The sequence below is a fragment of the Gobius niger genome, assembly GCF_951799975.1.
Source record: "Gobius niger genome assembly, chromosome: 13".
Classification (NCBI taxonomy): domain Eukaryota; kingdom Metazoa; phylum Chordata; class Actinopteri; order Gobiiformes; family Gobiidae; genus Gobius; species Gobius niger.
Genome location: NC_136864.1, coordinates 24,997,218 through 25,015,522, shown reverse-complemented (window position 1 = coordinate 25,015,522; position 18,305 = coordinate 24,997,218). Strand labels below are relative to the sequence as shown.

Below are 18,305 nucleotides of genomic sequence, written 5' to 3'. Positions count from 1 at the left end.
CAAAAGCACTTGAACACAACGCACTCGTAATTTCCACTTCACAACTGGAAAGGACCGTCTTTACCAGAGCACTTGAAGGCAGCAGACCCGACCCTGACGTCACTTCCGTAATAAACACTAGTATCGTGGAGCACTCGTCACGCTCAACGATAGACTGTCAAATTAAACCGATCAAAACATCATGTCCCCAACCAGTATTACGCGGACAAATCTCGACAAATATCAATCCACGTAAACAATGTGTTAGCGACGTGGGAAAAGACGTTATTTGTCGGCGTTATGCGGTTAGTGGGAGCCATCCATCATCACTGAAGTGGACAGCCGGGTTTATCTGCAGCTTTCTGGGTCTCCGGTTTCACTGTAGTAAGTATGATTTGTAAGGAATATCCATAATCGTGTACTCAGAGAATATTAGGTGATCATTGTCAGCATTAATGATGATTAACTTGAGACAATCTGCAGTCAGATCTAGTCTAAGTGGACCAGCCAAGTAACATGAGATTGGTTATTTTTCGTGTTGTAATTCTCAAACCCTAATGGTGATGTGCGAGTTACTGATGAATAATGAATGTGATCAACAAGCAAAAGTTCATCTCTGACTCTTAATTTAGTTTATTATGGTGTTTATCATTAATAACACAGATGTACTACATTTCTTTCAGTAGCTGTACATATATAATTTTCACCTTTTATCATCAAGTGTTTGCTCTTCTTATGCTGTTAAACTGAGCTATTCTTACATGGTCACTTAAAGTAATATGTTGTCTCTGAATTAAGATTGCAGTAGTCTCTTATTTGTTTACATTTTTTAAAGTCTCAGTCAGATGTTGAGACTTACAATTCATTTATACTGTGCAGTTGAAGAAATGTCAGCATTTCCAATCTCTTTTATTCTTTCTCCGATATTGTCAACGTCAGGTTTGGGGCTTTTACTCACTTGAACTAATTGGCCCATTATTTTTAGGGCTGTTCCGATACCGATACTGGATTATCCGTTTTCGTGCAGATGCCACAGATTTTCCTGGTATCGTATCAGTGAGAACCTAAATCCAAACCTATCTGATACCAAATTGTGTTTTTTTGGTCTATGCAGCAGAGCCGTGGGAAGATGTTTTAGTTAGGGGGCACTGAGAGACAAAATTTACCCCCAAAATACTTTTTCTGTGCATAAATCCTATTTATTAAGCTCTTAACTCCCGCCTGAACCGAGAGCATTTTCTCCAGTTCAGCTTTACCCAAATCCTGTAGGTCAGCGTAACGCCTCATTTGAAAGACCTACAAAACTAAATTTATCTTTTTCCTCACATCAGATTTTTTTTCATCACTTTTTTTTTGTTGGGCAATCATCTCATTTTTGTCAAATTTTCGTGACTTTTTTGTCACTTTTTTGTCAAATGATTTGCATTTTTTTGTCAAATTCTTATAACTTTTTTGGCAAATTTTTGTCCATTTTTGTCATTTTTTGTACATTTTTTGTCACTTTCTCGTCAAATTTTTCTCACTTTTTTGTCACTTTTTCGTCCATTCTTTCCTCAATTTTTCGTCAAATTTTTCTCATTTTTTTGTCAATTTTTTGTTAATTTTTTCTCACTTTTTTCACATTTTCATCCTTGTTTTCGTCTCAGTTTTGTTGCTATTTTCAGATTTATATTTTGAAAAACATTCTATTTATAACAATAATGTTTTCTTTCTGTTTTTCCCATTTGTAGGTGTGCAAAATGAATAAGGACCTTGCCATTCACTGCTGGCCTGGCTCCTATTACCTCGACAGCGAAAAGCGATGGGAAAGTGGGACATTATCGCTCACTAGAACCACGGTGCGTTTCGTCTCCAGCCAAAGCAAGGACAGCCTGGCGAGCTTCCGACTCTCCCGAATCGTGGACATCAAAATGGAGACGTCGAGCTTCATCTTTAGCACCCTGACCGTCCTGGAGGAGGGCAACGTGAAGCACTGGTTTGGCTCCCTTAAACCCAACAGGCTGGTGGTGTACAACGTTTTGGAGCATTTCTGGAGAGAACGATTGCTTTCGTCCGCCAGCGCAGAGGCGCGAGGGGCGGAGAGCCAGCCGACCAAAGGCAGACAGCTGATTAATCTCATGGCCGGTGCGCAGAAAAGACTGGAGGACACGGGGAGGGTGCTGAGCCATCAGGGGGAACAGTTTGATAACATGATGCAAGGACTGGAAAAGATGGACTCAGACCTGGGGGTGGCTGATAAGTAAGTGCACATGAATCCCAGCAGTATAAGCTTAATGCAGTGAGATGTGTAGTTCCTTCTCACGATGAAGCTGTTTTTAGCTGTTAGATGAAAGACTCGGCTATAAGGAGAACATATGACCAAGTAGAACAGCATCAGGGCACCTATATTCCCTTGGAACCTTCAAAGCTGGATTAATGGAGTGTGTGAAGCGATTTCTGCTGACTACAGTGTCAACACACCACTAACTATTGCTCGCATCTGTTCATACGACCTACTTCATTCTAGTACATTGTGCGGTACAAGTTTGTATTTGGCCTTCTTTAGCGACAGCAGATGAATTGGTGGTAGATGTACTTAGAGACATTTTGGCTGCCAAAAAAAAAGCCTTCATTTGGATGTGATTGTGTTTGCAACTGTGATTCTGCACAAATTGTCAGGAATTATCGTTATTAAAGATTGATTTGCAATATTCATATAGGAGGGGTCTCCAACAGGCGGCCTGTCAATCCGGCCCCTGACTTGTCGAGCACAAAGTCCTGAGTATTTCAAAAAAAAAAAAAAAAAAAGTAACAATCCCATTCCTGTGCTGAGTTATGATCTTTTTAAAGAAATAACCAGCTCACTCCAGCCACTAGGGGCAGCTTAAAGAAAGGAATGAATTCCACACGTGTCCAGCAGAGGGCACTGATAAAAGATCCTGATTTAAAGGAGCTATATCATGCTATTTTAGCCATTCCAAAGTTAAGTATAGGCATGTATATGATATATTGTACCTCTACCACTATGGAGCACTCATTTTTGTGATAAATATAAGTGTTTTCTGGAGGTATTTTTCAAACCCGAAAGACACAACGCTTCGATTCAGTTAACTCCGCCCCCTCTCCCCGCACATACAACTTTACCGTAATATAAATAAACAGCAATAAGTGAAATTGCTTCACGATGCCGTTATACGGAGTTGACATCTGCAACACAGCTTCATAAATGGCTAACACACATGCTAATATGCTAACACACAAGCTAACCCGCGTTTTAATAAACTCACCGCTCTGGTCCATCGCTGTTTACATTATGGGACTTGCGTTGGTTATAAAAGTTAAGCCACTTTGATTCTGGCGAAGGTTCACCAAACATCCATCAGTGACAGTCACAGAAAAACAATATTTTGGTGATAGTCGCTGAATCCTGGAGAAAAAAAACAGCTGAGTGGCCTCTTCCTGAAAAGGGTTGAATAAACTCCGTAGCCAAACGCGCTTCTTTTTCTCCGTGACATTATCGTTAGTTAAGAATTAAGAACAGGTGTGTCCAGAGTAGGTAACAAGCTCCATCTTCAGCTGCAGCGCAAACATGACTGATCTGTTCAGACACTCAGGGTTTGTGTTTTGGAAGCACCTCGGGCACATCCTTTTTTATTATTATTTTTTTTTTTCTCTTTGCATCTCTCTTACGACAGAAATAATGAAAACGCTGTTTTACAAATTAAAATCTGGCTGTAAGACATTACATTACAGACGTCGAGCACTTCTGTTCCGCTGTGTCGACACAACTGAACACTCAGTCGTTCACCAGGAGAGGGCGGAGCAGCTGCTCAGAGAGCAGGATTCAGGAGGATTACTGAGAGCTGCGTGAATGAAGCCACAAACCACTCTGGGGGTGTTTTTGATAAGGAAATAGCATAACAACATGGCTAAAAGCTCCAAAAAGTCGATTTTGCATGATATAGGACCTTTAAACAACACATTGTAGCCACATGGTAAATGGACAGTCCGACCCAGTGGCTGCATTAGTAGCTTTCCACCAAGTGCGGAGTGAATGAATAATGGCTACAGTGCAGCAGACTAGATGTGTAAGCCGTTTTTATACAGTCCTGTCAGGCTCATTAATGAAAATACTTTCCTCAATAGTATTTTCCCAATCAAGACATATTTACTGGAGCTTTTGATTATGGTCACGGGCAATACATACATGTACTTGGAGACCAATCATATAGCAAGAGGACAACGATAGCCATGGCAAATGTATAAAGAGCACCATTCATGCTCAGTTAACCCCCCCCCTGAACCGAGCACATTTGCTTCAGTTTGGCTTTACCTAAATCTAAACGATTCCCCCCCCCAAAAAAAAAGAGCAATGAAAATTTGGGGAATTTTTTTTTAAAAAGTGACAGAAATGTGATGAAAATGTATGACGAAGACGCAACAAAAAAGCAATGAAATTATTATTATTTTTTTTTTAAAGTGACGACGATGCAGCAAAAACGCGAGGAAAAAGATACATTTCGATGAGCTTTCAAATGAGGCGTTACACTGGCCTATAAATTGTGAGCACCTTTTCTCCAGTTTGGCTTTACCCAAATCTAAAAGTTAAAATGGCGATGAAAATGAGCACGAGAACACGGCAAAAAAAGCAACAAAGAAGTGGACAAACATGTGACACATGATAAAAATGCAACAAAAAGCAACAAAAGAGCGACAAACGCAACAATTAAAGGAACGAAACATGACAAAAAAAGAGACGAAAACACTTCAAAAATGTGACAACAAAGAGATCAGTTTTGTTGGTCTGAGCTTTCAAATGAGGCGAGGTTTAAGAGGTTAAAGAATGTGCCTTTTCCCTCTTGTTTTGGTGTTTGTTCTGCATTGGTTAAGGGTAACTTCTGTTTTTTTTTGTGTGTGTTTTCCAGACTCCTCTCTGAACTGGAGTCCCCTTCATGGTGGCCTTTTGGAAAACTGCCCTGGAAGCTTCAGCAGGAGGCCAAGGCCGAGGACGCGGCGCGGGCGGCCTCGGCGGCGGCGGCGGCGGCGAACAGGGGCTCGGTGAGGAACAGGGTCATCAGCAGCATCCCCGCCGTGGTGTCCAGAGGAGCCGACTCCGACCTGAAACCCGGCTGCCTGCTGGTGCTGGTCTCCTCCATCGAGGTCCGGGACACGAGCTGCGTCATCCTCCACCGCTTCGAGCGCAGCGAGGTGGACGAGATCCGGGTGCACAGCCCGTACGAGATCACCGTGCGGCAGCGGTTCATCGGGCGGCCGGACGTGTGCTACAGGCTGCTGTCGGCCAAGATGCCGGAAGCCATGGCGGTGCTGGAGATGCAGTATAAGAAGAAAGTGGAATTCACTCCGGAGTACGCCGTGTTCAAAACGCCGCCGCTCTCGTCTCCTACTGACCCGCACGACTGGCATCAAGGTAACCAAGGTGTCGCAAAATACCACAAAAATTATTATAGTAAAAGGTCCTATATCGGATTTTTTTTTTTTTTTTATGTTTTATTCAGATCCTTTGGCTGTGATTTGCTTAAGTTTTTGTTTAACCTCTTACCTTCCACCTGAACAGAGCACTTTCTCTCCAGCTTGGTTTTACCCAAATGTAAAAGCTTATTGGAAAAAGTGTAAAAAAAAGAAATTAAAAAAAAGAAGCGACAAAAAAACAATAAAAAATGTGACAAAACATTATAAAAAATTGACAAAAAATAAATGACAAAAATGTGACAAAAATTAAATAAAAATGTGACAAAAAATTATAAAAAAAATTGACAAAAAAAAATAAAAATGTGACAAAAAATTATAAAAAAAATTGACAAAAAATAAATGAAAAATTGACAAAAAAAATATAAACGTGACAAAAAAAACCAAAAAATGTGACAAAAAATAATAAAAATGTGACAAAAAAATAATAAAAAAATGTGACAAAAAATAATTAAAAATGTGACAAAAAACAATAAAAATGTGACAAAAATTATTAAAAAAATGGACAAAAAATAATAAAAATGTGACGACAATAATTTAAAAAAATGTGACAAAAATAAATAAAAATGTGACAAAAAACAATAAAAATGTGACAAAAAAACAACAAAAATGTGTCAAACTCTGGCAAATATGAGATGAAAAAGAATGTGAAAAAGTGACAACAACGAGGCAGCAATGTGAGGAAAAGGATCTGTTTTGTATGTCTTGGCTGTGAGGCGCTACCCTGGCCAATATGCTGTAAGCGCCAGGTGAGAACTTGTTAGATTTGGGTAAAGCCGAACTGGAGAAACTGTGCTATGGCGGAGGGTAAGAGGTTAAAAGAATAAAATCACCCAATTAGAGTTAGAATGTAGTAATGGTGGCTGGTCTGATCTGCGCAGAAGTATTTTCTGCTGCTTGTCACAGAACCCACAATACAGACGGTTCTCATTCCCAGAGCTCAGAGCGTCAGACCCAGCCTGTCAACTGCACTCAGCCCTTTTTTTTTTTAACTTTGAACAAAGCACTTATCATAAACAACTGAGCTGCACACTGACATCCAGAGAAACACTCCTCTCACTGATGCCTCCAGTCTCTCATTTATCTCATGGCAGCTTCCCCACTTCATCTTGTGTTGCCAGCGTCACATCTTGTTGCAACAAGTCATGAAAAACTGAAGAATATCCTTATAATATCCCCATAATCCACTGGTGTTAGCGAGGTTCCCCTCAATGTTTTCAGAGCCCTCGTTTGAATGTGAAATTTTGCCTGTTGCTGGACTCATGCGCTTCAAAAACATTTATCTTATATTGCTACTGTTTGTATTCTCTTACAAAAAATCCTGAAGCGCATTTAGTATCTTGAATATGGGGTATGCACATACAAGCTTTCTTGCTTCGGCTTACTCCCTTTAAGTTATTATTTTTTTCTTTGGCTTAATGTGACATGAATGTAAATATATTAATGTAAATAATGTAAATAATTGCTCAAATAAATCAAATCAAATTAACATAAACCAATGAAAAGGTTTTCCGTAGACCTCAGACTACATGTGTATAGCTGTGAGGAACTACAGTAATAGAGATTTAGTCCCAAAGGTGTGTGTATGCGCAGGAGGCGGGACTTGCAACTGTCAATCACTACATTCGCGAGGTTCGACGTGTGTGATTCAAGGATTATAAAAATAGTAATGATAAAAAAAAAAATAATAATAGTAATGCTTTACACTTGTGTTGCGCTTTGCAGGCCTGTGTTGCCAAGTTTCGGGCTCTTAGGAATGAGAAAAGAACTAATGTGAAATGTAATGTAACTAAAATGTCCAATCTCATTTTCTTCTCTTTATAAAAATGAATGGAGAGACACCAGCCGTCACTGGTAACAATGGCCATTATATCAATTCCATTTAAATTTAACTTCTTCCTACTCCCTTTGAGCACCTCTTATGTTGTGAATAATTCTGTATGTTATATGTATACTATACCTGTATGCATCTGTTGCTCAAATAAACAAACTAAACTAAACTAAGCTAAACTAAATTAACATGACATTCTAAGTGAAAGTATGAGCTACTCTTCATGCCAAAATGAATCTATTTTAAATAAAAATCCCATAAGAAAGTAGTATATTCTCCGCAAAGAAACTAGCCGTCACTTCTGCCCGCAGTTCATACACTGGTCCACAGCGGGGCAGTAGAGCTAAATATTTCAGCTCATATTTTCCAGAGCTGCGGCTGAACTAAATTTACCTTTGGACACTTTTATTTGCTCCTCTGACACAAGTGCATGTAGATGAGTCACTTCAGCCTGGATGCCTCTGGTACATTTACTGTCTGGTTTCCCCATAAACAACATGTGCCCTGTGCCTCGCCCCCGCCGCCTGCAGCAGCAGCAGCAGCCGGGCCGCAGAGGTGCCAGGAGCCGGAGCTGCCTCGGGAGGTCCCGGCCGGAGGGGGACTGTCCCAGCTACAAGTGCACAGCCAGCAGCAGAGTGTGAGCCAAGAGGAGGCGCAGGAACTGAAACAGGTCAGACTCTAACACACACACACACACACACACACACACACACAGTCTGCTGGTCAGAGGTGGACAGTGTGGCCTTAAAGCGTGTTATTATTTATTATTGCACAAGTAAGAGCCGGGGTGACAGGTTTGTTTTCTTGTTGTTGAGGAAAAAGCAGATGTGAAAGAGTTGGACTAGAATAAAGGATGAAGTGATAGCAGTAACAGTGTAAAAGTATTTGGTGAAAAAATATCTTTTTTTTTTCACTTCTACCTTAGTTATATTATTTAAATAAAAGGACTCTTATTTGAGTAAAACATTTGGTCATTCTTTCCACTGTAAGCGACAAAAGCTTCATGTCAACATACAGTATATGAAAAGTAGATTAGTTTATGAAATTATTATTGAATCTATTTTCTAATATATATTTTATCTCATTTTTAAAGGTGGATATTTTATATACATCAGAATTTACCAAAAAGGTTTCTGTTTTGTTTTGTAGGGCTGTGCAATTAATCGAAATTCAATTACAATTTCAATTATTACACTAAACGGTTACAAAATTAGCATATTCGGAATAAACGATTTTTTTTTCTCTAAATTTTTTCATTTTTTTTTGCAAAGCAGACTTGTATTATTTCACGGCGCTGGGATTATTTTCCCTTCGCATTTCACGTGCCACGGCTCATGCTTTTGCCGGACATAAAAACAAACGGCGCTGTGTGATGATGTCATCAGGCCGCGCTGCTCAGTTTACTTGCGCAGGTGTGAGGGCTGGCCAGTAGGGGGCAGGCACCTCTCCTTAATCGAGGCAAACTTGAAATCATTTGTACTTTTATGACTGTCCAGAAAACAGAAAATATTCAGCATAGTTTTTTTATTTTTTCAATAATCGAGCAGCCCTATTGTTTTGTAACATCAACATTAAAAGATAAATGAGACTTTCACACACAAGCAGTTCATTGAAATTTGATCAAAGAAAATTTTGTAAAAGAAAATAAATAAATAACCATTTAAACCCCACCTAAACCAAACTTATTTTCTCCAGTTTGGCCTTTCCCAGTTCTAAACGCTAAAAAAAGAAGAAAAAAAAAGCATTAAAATAGCGATAAAAACGAGGATGACAACCCGACAGAAACATGACAAAAAAAGCAACAAAAAAGTGGCACAAAAAGTGTCAAGAAAGTGGCGACAATGTGACAGAAAAAGTTGCAATCAGTTTTGTAGTTCTTAGCTTTCAAATGAGGCGTTACACTGCTGCTCTCCAGTTGAGAAGCTTTTAGATCTGGGTAAAGCCGAACTGGGGAAAATGCGCTCGGTGAAGGCGGAGGGTAAGAGGTTAAAGGTGCATCATGCAACTTTTTTATGTGAAAAAAATATTGCTATTTGTTCTTATTTGATGTGTAGTGACCCAGTGGCTGTATGAGTGGTCAGCATGGCGCCTCTACCTTCCATCACAGTGGTCTCTCGGACGCTCCAGGACCACTTGCTTTGTAGGTTTTCTGATGAGAGTGCTCGTCAGCAGAGAAAACCTTCCAAATAGTTGATCCTGAAGCGTCTTAGATGCATAAAAGATACATAAAAAGATGCATAATGCGCCTTTAAAGTTAACTTTAATGCATTTAATACTTAACATTTAATAAAAAGCCTTCTCGGACAATCTTCACCATGGATGTTAAAAAAAACCTCCCAAATCATACTGTAATTAGCATTGACAGTCAAATAGGAATCACACTGGATGCGCTGGTAGTGTATAAACATGGGTTTTATATATAAAAATATTCCTAAATGTAGCAGAGAAACATTCTTACAAACAAGCGCCCTTAAATAACACGGGTCTGACCACTGTTTTAGCAACATGCTTTTTTTTAAATCTTTTTTTTTTTTCCCAAACCAAATTTTAATATGATTTTCACTTGACTATATTCTATCCGGTCTGTCTTAAATGCCGGTTGGTGAGACCTCAAACCAAAAGGCCGTACAGGTTTTACGACGGGAAAAGAGGCTCGGCCAGTTGTTTGGCCAAACTCAGCCACTTCTTTCCACTCACAGGCTCCTCTGGACACTGGCTCGATGTGAAGCCAACGGCAATGCACGTGATCGCCGAAAGGTAGAGATCATGTGAAAAACCAGCTTCGCCTTTGTTATTGCCCTTAAAGGAGTAGGCCATATGTTCTTACCTGAGCTTAGACGAGTTGATGCGTACCTGTCTGGTCTTTACGTGTGCGCTCAGTCACGCAAAAACACCAAACATGTTGTTAGCATTAGCCTCTCCTCCTCTCGTCTATGGATCCAAAAGCTCTTCCACGTATTCCATATTTAAATACGGTTACGTGAGTAGTTACACGATCCAAGTATAGTCACACAAAATTAAACATGTCGATTTTCTAAGCCGATAAAAAGGGGTACTATATTGTAAGGCGTAATAACACCTTAGGAGCGTTCCGACGTCCGCGCAATAAAGTTGTGTTATTGAAAGTTGCCACCGGAGGGCGCTAAGTCAATACGGGAGTTTCCCAAAAAGCGAGAATAATGGTAGTAACCAAAACAAGTATTGTGCCACCAACGATGTTTTTTTATTTGGTGAGGTTTGTTTGCAAATTGTTCAAATCACGTTTGCACGGTTTGGCCGGTTGTTTTGCTTCACCTGTTGACCTGTGGGGGGCAGTAGTGTTCCTCTGTTGATGCGGCTACGTTAACGGCCGAATCCCTCATTCCCCGTGTTCGCCCCGCTCCTCTCCGCACCCCCCCCGGCACTCCGCAGCAAATACGTTGGTATTTTAGTTTTTGAGAAACATTCTGCATCCTCCGTCGCTCTGTTCTGCCCCGACAAAAATACGGATGATCTCTATTTTCTGCACCGACCAGATCAAGCTCCACGGTTCAGATTGTGCCACACGAAATCCGGATTTTCAAAGTAAATATCTTCTGCACTGACTAACGAAAATTTCACTATTTTACTTTCTGTAAGAGTTTGTTATTACTTAAGTCCATGAAAAAAATCGCACAACCTGATTAAGCTTTCATTGCACTCATTTTACCTAACTTTCCTCTGCCCCTCGCCCACAGGAGAGAAAAAAAAACTTGAGAAAGCGAAGGGGGCTAGCTTCAAAGCGATCCCCTCTGTGACAGGAGTTTACAGCTCATCTACCCTTAATAGTTAATCATTATTTTGTGAAGAGTGTTGTTTGTTGCCTTGCGTGTGCTCTCTTTGAGCTCCTCGCTAACCTGCGGACCCGGCGAAGAGGAACGGGGCGGACAAAAGCGGAGGGAGTGGGCGTTGATGTTGCTGTCATTCGAAGGCGGTCTGGAGCAGAGTGGATTTGAGCGAGCAGGGAGAACGTGTGGAATCTCGGGGTTAAATGTGTCCATGAAGCTCCTCCTTGTTTTCAGACGTCCAGACACCTTGATCAAGCTTGTTCTCCTTCTGTTGATACCATACTACAAGAAATGCAGACACAGTTAAAGGGTCTGAAATAGTTTGAAAGGCTTAACCTCTTAAAGGGGGGGTATTATGCAAAATCGACTTTTTCAAGCTTTACATCGTGTTATTATGTCATTCCCTCATTAAAAACATGCCTGAAGTGTTGCCTTGGCACGTTCACGTATTTTTGAGTAATCTGTAAAAACTCTGATGGCGGCCATTTTAGGGATAGGTTTGCCTGAGTCCTCCTAGGAACGCCCCCACCTCCTGGAGACGCCTCCGAGCTTTCGTCACCAGCCGAGTAACCAACCACTGCTCCTCAGCAGAACCCCCTCCCCACTGATGCCACAGACAGCGTGTGGAGGGGGCGTGTCGGAAAGAGTCAGAGGTTCTTAAAGAGACAGAGGCCTATTTCAAGACATTCACTACAGCCATTTTGAGAGAGCAATTTTATACAAGGCAGTTATTCTAATTTACTGCATTTACAGACCAACAGAAGGTTGCGTCATCATTGTAGTGTGATACAGACTGGTGCTATGTGATTGAAAAAAGCACAATACCCCCTCTTTAAACCCCACCTGAACCGAGTACATTTTCTCCAGTTTGGCTTCACCCAAATCTTAAAGCTTCTTGATAAAATAGCACCAAAAATGAGATGAAATGACAACATGATAACTATGTGAGGAAAAGGCTCCATTTGATTGAGTTTTGTAGGTCTTAGCTTTCAAATGAGGCGTTACTCTGGCCTATAGGCTGTGACCTTATGGATTTGGGTAAAGCTGAACTGGAGCAAATGCACTCGGTTAAAAGGCGGGGGGGGGGGGGTTAAGAGGTTAAACAAAGCATAAAAGCATAATTCTTCAGTAAAATGAAAGCGGTTACCAGGGCATAACCCTTTGACGTTTCATTACCCGTCTTATTAAAACCCCACATGTAAGAGAATCGTGACAGTCGAACGCGAGCCGCCTCGGGTCACTGCCTCACATCTTAAACAGCATTATCAATGACAACACTGAGTCAGCCCGTGTTTGGCCTTGTCTGCCGCGCGTACAAATGGCGCACTGTGCGGCCCTGATAAAGACTCCCCACTTCAAAGTGCCTCCGAGTCGCTCCTAATGCTACGCTCCTGCACACGCCCTGCTCTTAATGTAATTCATGTCCAGATTACGATCTACAGGCCGCCGTCGAGGCTTAAGTGCTCTGGCAAATATTCCCTCCGAATGTTTTGTAACGTCCACCGCGCAAGTTTGCTTTAGCGGTGCAGACGGGGTCAGTCGATATGATAAAGCCGTTTGTTTACTTGAGTAAACCCTTTGCAGAAATTGTACTAATAGGAATAGTCTTCCAGTGTTTCCCAATCATGGGTACAGGTATCTCAGATTAACCAAATCTTTCAAAGAATGTTTGAGAGTATTTTTGCACAGAACACTCACTAAAATACTCAATACTGAATAATCTATATTTAGTTGGTCACTTTGTTAAAATGTTGGCAGGATCTTCAAGTTAGGGGGTACTCGGAGTATAAATGAACGCCTCAAGGGGTACGTGGGACAAAAAGGGTTGGGAACCAATGCTTTAGCCCAGGACTAGGCAAGTTTGTGGGCCAACTTTTTTGTCGTTATTAGGGGGAGAGCCAAGTCTCTCCATGTAAGGACCACTTTTTACTTGTACTAGCATTGTATTTTTTTTTATATAACAAAAGGGAGGTCTGGGTGGTCCTCCCACAGGAAATTTTTCGGATGCTGACAATTTCCCTGTATTTTTTAGATGGGATGAGGACCGGATTTTGCCCTCGGGCCTGACCTTTCCTAACCCTGCTCTGGAAAGCAGTATTAAGTAACTTGTTTACCTTAATAAATCCTTTCCGTAGTCCCTCTGGGGTAATGCAAGTGTTAATGGGATGATTGGGATTCCCTGCTCCGACCCGGAGGCCCCAATACACACTAATGGAATCACGAAGAAAAAGCTAACGGGCTAACGGGCAAAGCTAACTGCGGGTTAGCGCCACTGAAACAGTATTTAATGCCAAGTTTCAGTGAAAAAAATAATTTCCATGGTGTAATTGGATGTACAATATCTCCCTTTCTCCCTTTGTCTTTTCTGTCAGCGTAGTATTTACTTTCACGGACATTAATAAGTTAAAAAATCGCAACTTGCTATGACACACGCAATTGCCCTTAAATGGCCTCTAGGGACATGAGTTACTTAGTACTACTTTAACATTTGGTTACTCGTTATATTGGGAATAAATCTATAAAGGCCAATAGCTTCTCGTTGACATAGTATGAAATAATAATTTGTATTTTTATTGTCTCTTAAGAATAATTTCTTGTACTTTTGCTGGTGTGTTTCCTTTTATTTTTCCTTTGCTTGTATCTATTGGAGTACATCGCTATACTGAAGTGAAAATGTTACACTTTTATGCAGTTGCTAAGTACTTGTTGACAAAATACTTTTGAACTGTACGTATTTGAATACTTCCACTTGAGAATAAGGTTTTAAACTTTACTTTTAGCTACGTACATTTTTTTTTCTACCCATCTCTGGTTATACATATGTCAAAGTTTAAACAACACTTGGCATTTTAGCCCCATTTTTATACGTCATACCCCTAGCCTAAATGTTTGTCTCTTTGGCTTTTGACACGACTTAAGTTTTATAAGCAAAGGCTAAAAATATTCACCAAGGTGTGATTCCGTCATCGTAGCCCGGATTAAACCGTAACAGCCACTGGTGATTTGAGTGTTTTGTCCAGTGGCAAAGCCCAGCTGACATCATGTCCCAGGCTGTATGCTGTATGCGTGTGAAGTATAACATAATATTAGTTTAGAAGCAGTGATGGTGGGCTCTGGACTGACTGTTTATGAGGTTTTGCTTGGCGCTTTTCGGAGCGCATTTAGATCGTTCTGTCGACCGTAACGTAAGTATACAGTAGTTGGGCAAAGGGTAAAGCAGGCGCAGTGGTGGTGACTGGTGCCACAGCCGCAACCACCAAGAATAAGCGAGATGAAGACGCAGAAGTCGTAATTTGGCTGAAGCTCTCATCAGAGAAAGGCATGGACGGCATGTATCAAGATTATGGCAAAAATACTTTAAGGTGAAGCATTCAACACACACAAGACGTTATAAAGTCTGCTCTATCGTAGACAAAGGTTGTTATTGCTCTTGGTAGTTTAAGTGTTGGACGTTTCTCCTCTCATCCGAGAAACTTCGTCAGCACTAATGATTTTAGGTTTGGCAGCAGGCCGAATATATACTGATCCAGAAGGAGGGGTTTAACTTGTAATAGTACAAGAATTTGTTCTACTTAGTACTACTAAGCAGCAAGTAACTTACCTTAATAAATCCTTAACGTAGTCCCTCTGGGGGTAATACAAGTGTTGATGGGATAATTGGGGGGTCTTTCACCCTGGTGTCTCTGGCCAGAAAACCACAATTGCAATTTTGCTGCCTCCGGATCGGAGGCCCCAATACACACTAACGGAATCACGAAGAAGAAGCTAACTGGCTAACGGGCAAAGCTAACTGCGGGCTAGCGTCACTTAAACAGTATTTACAGCCAAGTTTGAGTGAAACAAGTATCTCCATTGTGTAATTGGATGTAGAATATCCCTCTCTCCCGTTGTCTTTCCTGTCAGCGTAGTATTTACTCTCACGGACAATTAATGAGTAAAAAAACGCAACATGCTACGACACCTGCAGTGGTGCTTATGGCCTCTAGGGGCATGAGTTACTTAGTTCTTCTTTAAACAATTTATCAAAATTTGCCAGTGATGTGTTTTTATGTAATTTCTCATGTTTGTTCATTAATATTTTCCCAGTCATAACCAAATAAATACATTTTAAATTGAAACTACACATATGGTGCTAGTTTATATCTATCTACTCCATTTGGTCAGGATATCTCTGTAAATCTACAGGTTTAAAAAGGTGAATGTGAAAGAGATTATAGCATCTGGTGCGTAAGAATTTCCCCACAGCACCCCTTGCTGGTCTAGCAGGCTTACTCCTGTCATCTGGTTACTATGTGGTTCAGTTTTCCCCCACCGAATCCAAAATAACAATCAAAATTATATTTTCACAAAGACAATGAAAGAACAGGTCTACTTAGTAAGTTAAAACAGTGTTGTTCAACAGATGCTCTTTAAGAATAGGGAAGGGCGACTTACTGTGTGAACCTGGAAGTGTTTTGAGCAGGCGGTCCAGATGTCAATAAAGGACTTTTAAACATTTTTTGTAAACGCCTCAGATTTTTGATTGCTCAAAACACTACTAAGTTCACACAGTAAGTCGCCCTTCCCTGCTTTTTATTATATTTTCATATTCAGAACGTGCCCCAACAACCCAACGTTCAAATCGTTTCTTTTTTACCTCAGCTGCTCTTTTTCTCCAGCAATAAAACCAGCCCCTTTAAAAACATAATTTAAAGTTAGTGTCAAAAATGTAAGTCAATAACAAAATGAATATCTGCAGAGCACGACGACCAAAACATAAATAAAGAACGCCAAGAAGGGTTAAGAGTATTTTCATTTCATATTGACCATTAACAAAAGCAATATTTTCACAACACCAGCTCGAGGACGCCGCCATTATTCCTGCTTCTGTTTCTTACAACATCAGTAACGGGAGCTGGGGGGGGGGGGGGGGAGGTCGGAGCAACGTCAAAGTTCCGTGCCAAAGCGCTCAATTGTTAAGTCAGTCAGCTTTGTTCCCCTGCTTCCTGGCCCTCTGCACGTCCATGTGGGTCAGCGAGAGTGAACGTAAATACATGTGCGTGCTGTATATTTTGCCAGATGCTGCTGCAGTTGAAGAGCCTGGCCCTGGAGGCTGAGACGGAGCTGGAGCGGCAGGATGAGGTGCTGGATGTTCTCACCAACTCGGCCGACCGCGCCACCATGCAGATAGGGAAGCACACCGGCCGCATGAAGAGACTGCTCTGAAGGACATCCCGGCTTCTCCGAGAATAAGACGCTCCCGATGGCTCCATGAAGCGAGCAGTGTTTCAGCAGTTTGTGTAAGCTTTCAGCCTGGGAGTTTTGCATTGTAGCACAGGTTTTTGAAAAAGTCGTCATCTGGACTGGGTTGTAAAGAATTGAAGGAAAGGCAAGTTTATCTACAGAGCACAGTTCGCGCACAAGGCAATTGAAAGTGCTACACAGTTGCATTAAAGTGGACACATCATGCATAAGGGGCTTTAAAATAGACTGGAAACATTTTATGTGCCTCAGCATTGATATTTATATGGTCATACCGCCTTTGAGATGCCCAATCCCGTCAGACCTTAGAAGCTAAGCAGGGAAGGGCCTGGTCGGTACTTGGATGGGAGACCGTTTAGTAACACCAGGAAGCCTAGCGAATGTAGTGTGTGAGTGAGTGGTTGGTGGTGGTCGGAGGGGCCGATGGCGCAGACTGGTTGCCTTGCTTCCGTCAGTCTACCCCAGGGCAGCTGTGGCTACAATAGTAGCTTATCACCACCGGGTATGGAGTGAATGACTAATGTAAAGCGTCTTTGAGTGTCCAGAAAAGGGCTATATAAAACCGATGCATTATTATTATTATTTTTATTAATGTTTTACAATGGATAAAGAATGAAATAGTAACAATGAAACACATGGGGCGAGAACTGGTGAAGACTGACTGGGGCGCCTCCTGCTGGCAGCGTTGGGAATAGCTTTTTTTTTTTTCAAATAACTTAGTTTACAGCTGGTTTACAGCTTCAGCTCGATGTAATAAACACTTTGAGCAGAACGGCTCAGAACGGATAAAATGTTGAATTATGGGCTTTAGAAACGATTTTGGGTTTTAACTATAGTGCACCTGTATCCAGGAAGTACAGAACAAAGCGCTGACACAGTTGGAGATGAAAATAGCTAAATGAAAAAGGATTACTCGAAACTGTGTGAATGAAGTGCAATACTACTCTAGGCACCTTTTATGTTGAAACAACATTATAATATTGTTTAAGGTTGATTTTGCATGGTATGTTTTTTTTTATTACAAGAAGGAAGATAAAATCAATCCATTAAAGACATACATATAATAATGTATTAATTACATCAAAAGCGAGGAGTGCCAGGGTGCCAATGACAGACTTTCAGTTGTCATTTTAAGAGAACCTGGCTTTGAACATTGTCAGAGCTGAACGCTGAAAAAGTTTGGCCAAAGTTTTCTCACTTCGGATCTTCATCTTCTGGTCTGGAAACTGGCTTTATGCACTCCTCAAGAGGGGAGGAGTTAGACTTGCCTACATTGAACGGATCTAGAAAAAATATCATGTGATGACAAGCAGGGTCAGGGGTAATTTCTGGGGTGGCAACACATTTATAATGTTGAACGTTTATAGCGGGGGTACGCAAGTTTTACTTGATCACGAAATGGATGGAAAAATTATATACAAATATCAGCATTGTCCATAATATAAGCAGGGGTTTCTAACTCAGGTAAAATATAAACATTTGTAAAAGAAAAAGGATAAAAAGAAATCATCATCTTAGGAGCCACAGGAGCTCCTGGCTCCTTATTTAGCTATAAAGTGGTTATAATTCTTTGTCCTGTCAAAAAAGTACTAACTGTGAGTGAGCCTCTGTAAGCAGCCCAGTAGCATCGAGAGCAGATGTGAGACATTCCATCACATCAGTGGCGTGACAGTCGGGGTGGCAAGACCTTTACTAGGGGTGGCAGCTGCCACACTGTGCCACCTCTCTAGATCCGCCCCTGCTTACCTCAGCCCTAGCCTGTTGTTTTCACTACCCTAGTTTGGATCATTGGGGGTTTGCACGATCGTGGCCATCCCGTTGTTGTGATTTAAGAGTAAAGTGGTAGAAAATTGTGTCTTAACCCTCCATTTCTGGTTAGTGAAAGACGGTTAGCAAAAAGCAATTTAGGACTAAACTGGTATACACGACTTGTATGTTTAATTACAAATAAAACTTTCACAAACCACCTTTTTCTCCTTGGC

The 18,305-nt window shown here is 41.1% G+C and overlaps 1 protein-coding gene across 2 annotated transcripts; it reads left to right on the top strand.

Annotated features, from left to right (window-relative positions):
* Positions 1-106: 106 nt before the first annotated feature.
* snap47 (synaptosome associated protein 47) lies at positions 107-16,551 on the top strand. Of its 2 annotated transcripts, none has more exons than XM_079569184.1 (5): positions 107-363; positions 1,710-2,218; positions 4,884-5,386; positions 7,819-7,946; positions 16,141-16,551. In XM_079569184.1, the coding sequence occupies exons 2-5, from the start codon at positions 1,719-1,721 to the stop codon at positions 16,285-16,287; spliced, it is 1,278 nt and encodes a 425-aa protein (XP_079425310.1). In that variant the 5' UTR covers positions 107-363; positions 1,710-1,718; the 3' UTR covers positions 16,288-16,551. The 2 variants fall into 2 exon arrangements, with proteins under 2 accessions (XP_079425310.1, XP_079425309.1); XM_079569183.1 differs by having other exon boundaries at positions 7,816-7,946.
* Positions 16,552-18,305: the final 1,754 nt, after the last annotated feature.

Excerpts from the sequence above, each read along its gene's own strand:
- snap47 (XM_079569183.1), top strand. The coding sequence starts at position 1,719 with ATGAATAAGGACCTTGCCATTCACTGCTGGCCTGGCTCCTATTACCTC. Across the intron at positions 2,219-4,883 it reads GACCTGGGGGTGGCTGATAA|ACTCCTCTCTGAACTGGAGT; the intron begins GTAAGTGCACAT and ends TGTGTTTTCCAG. Across the intron at positions 5,387-7,815 it reads CCCGCACGACTGGCATCAAG|CAGCCGGGCCGCAGAGGTGC; the intron begins GTAACCAAGGTG and ends CAGCAGCAGCAG.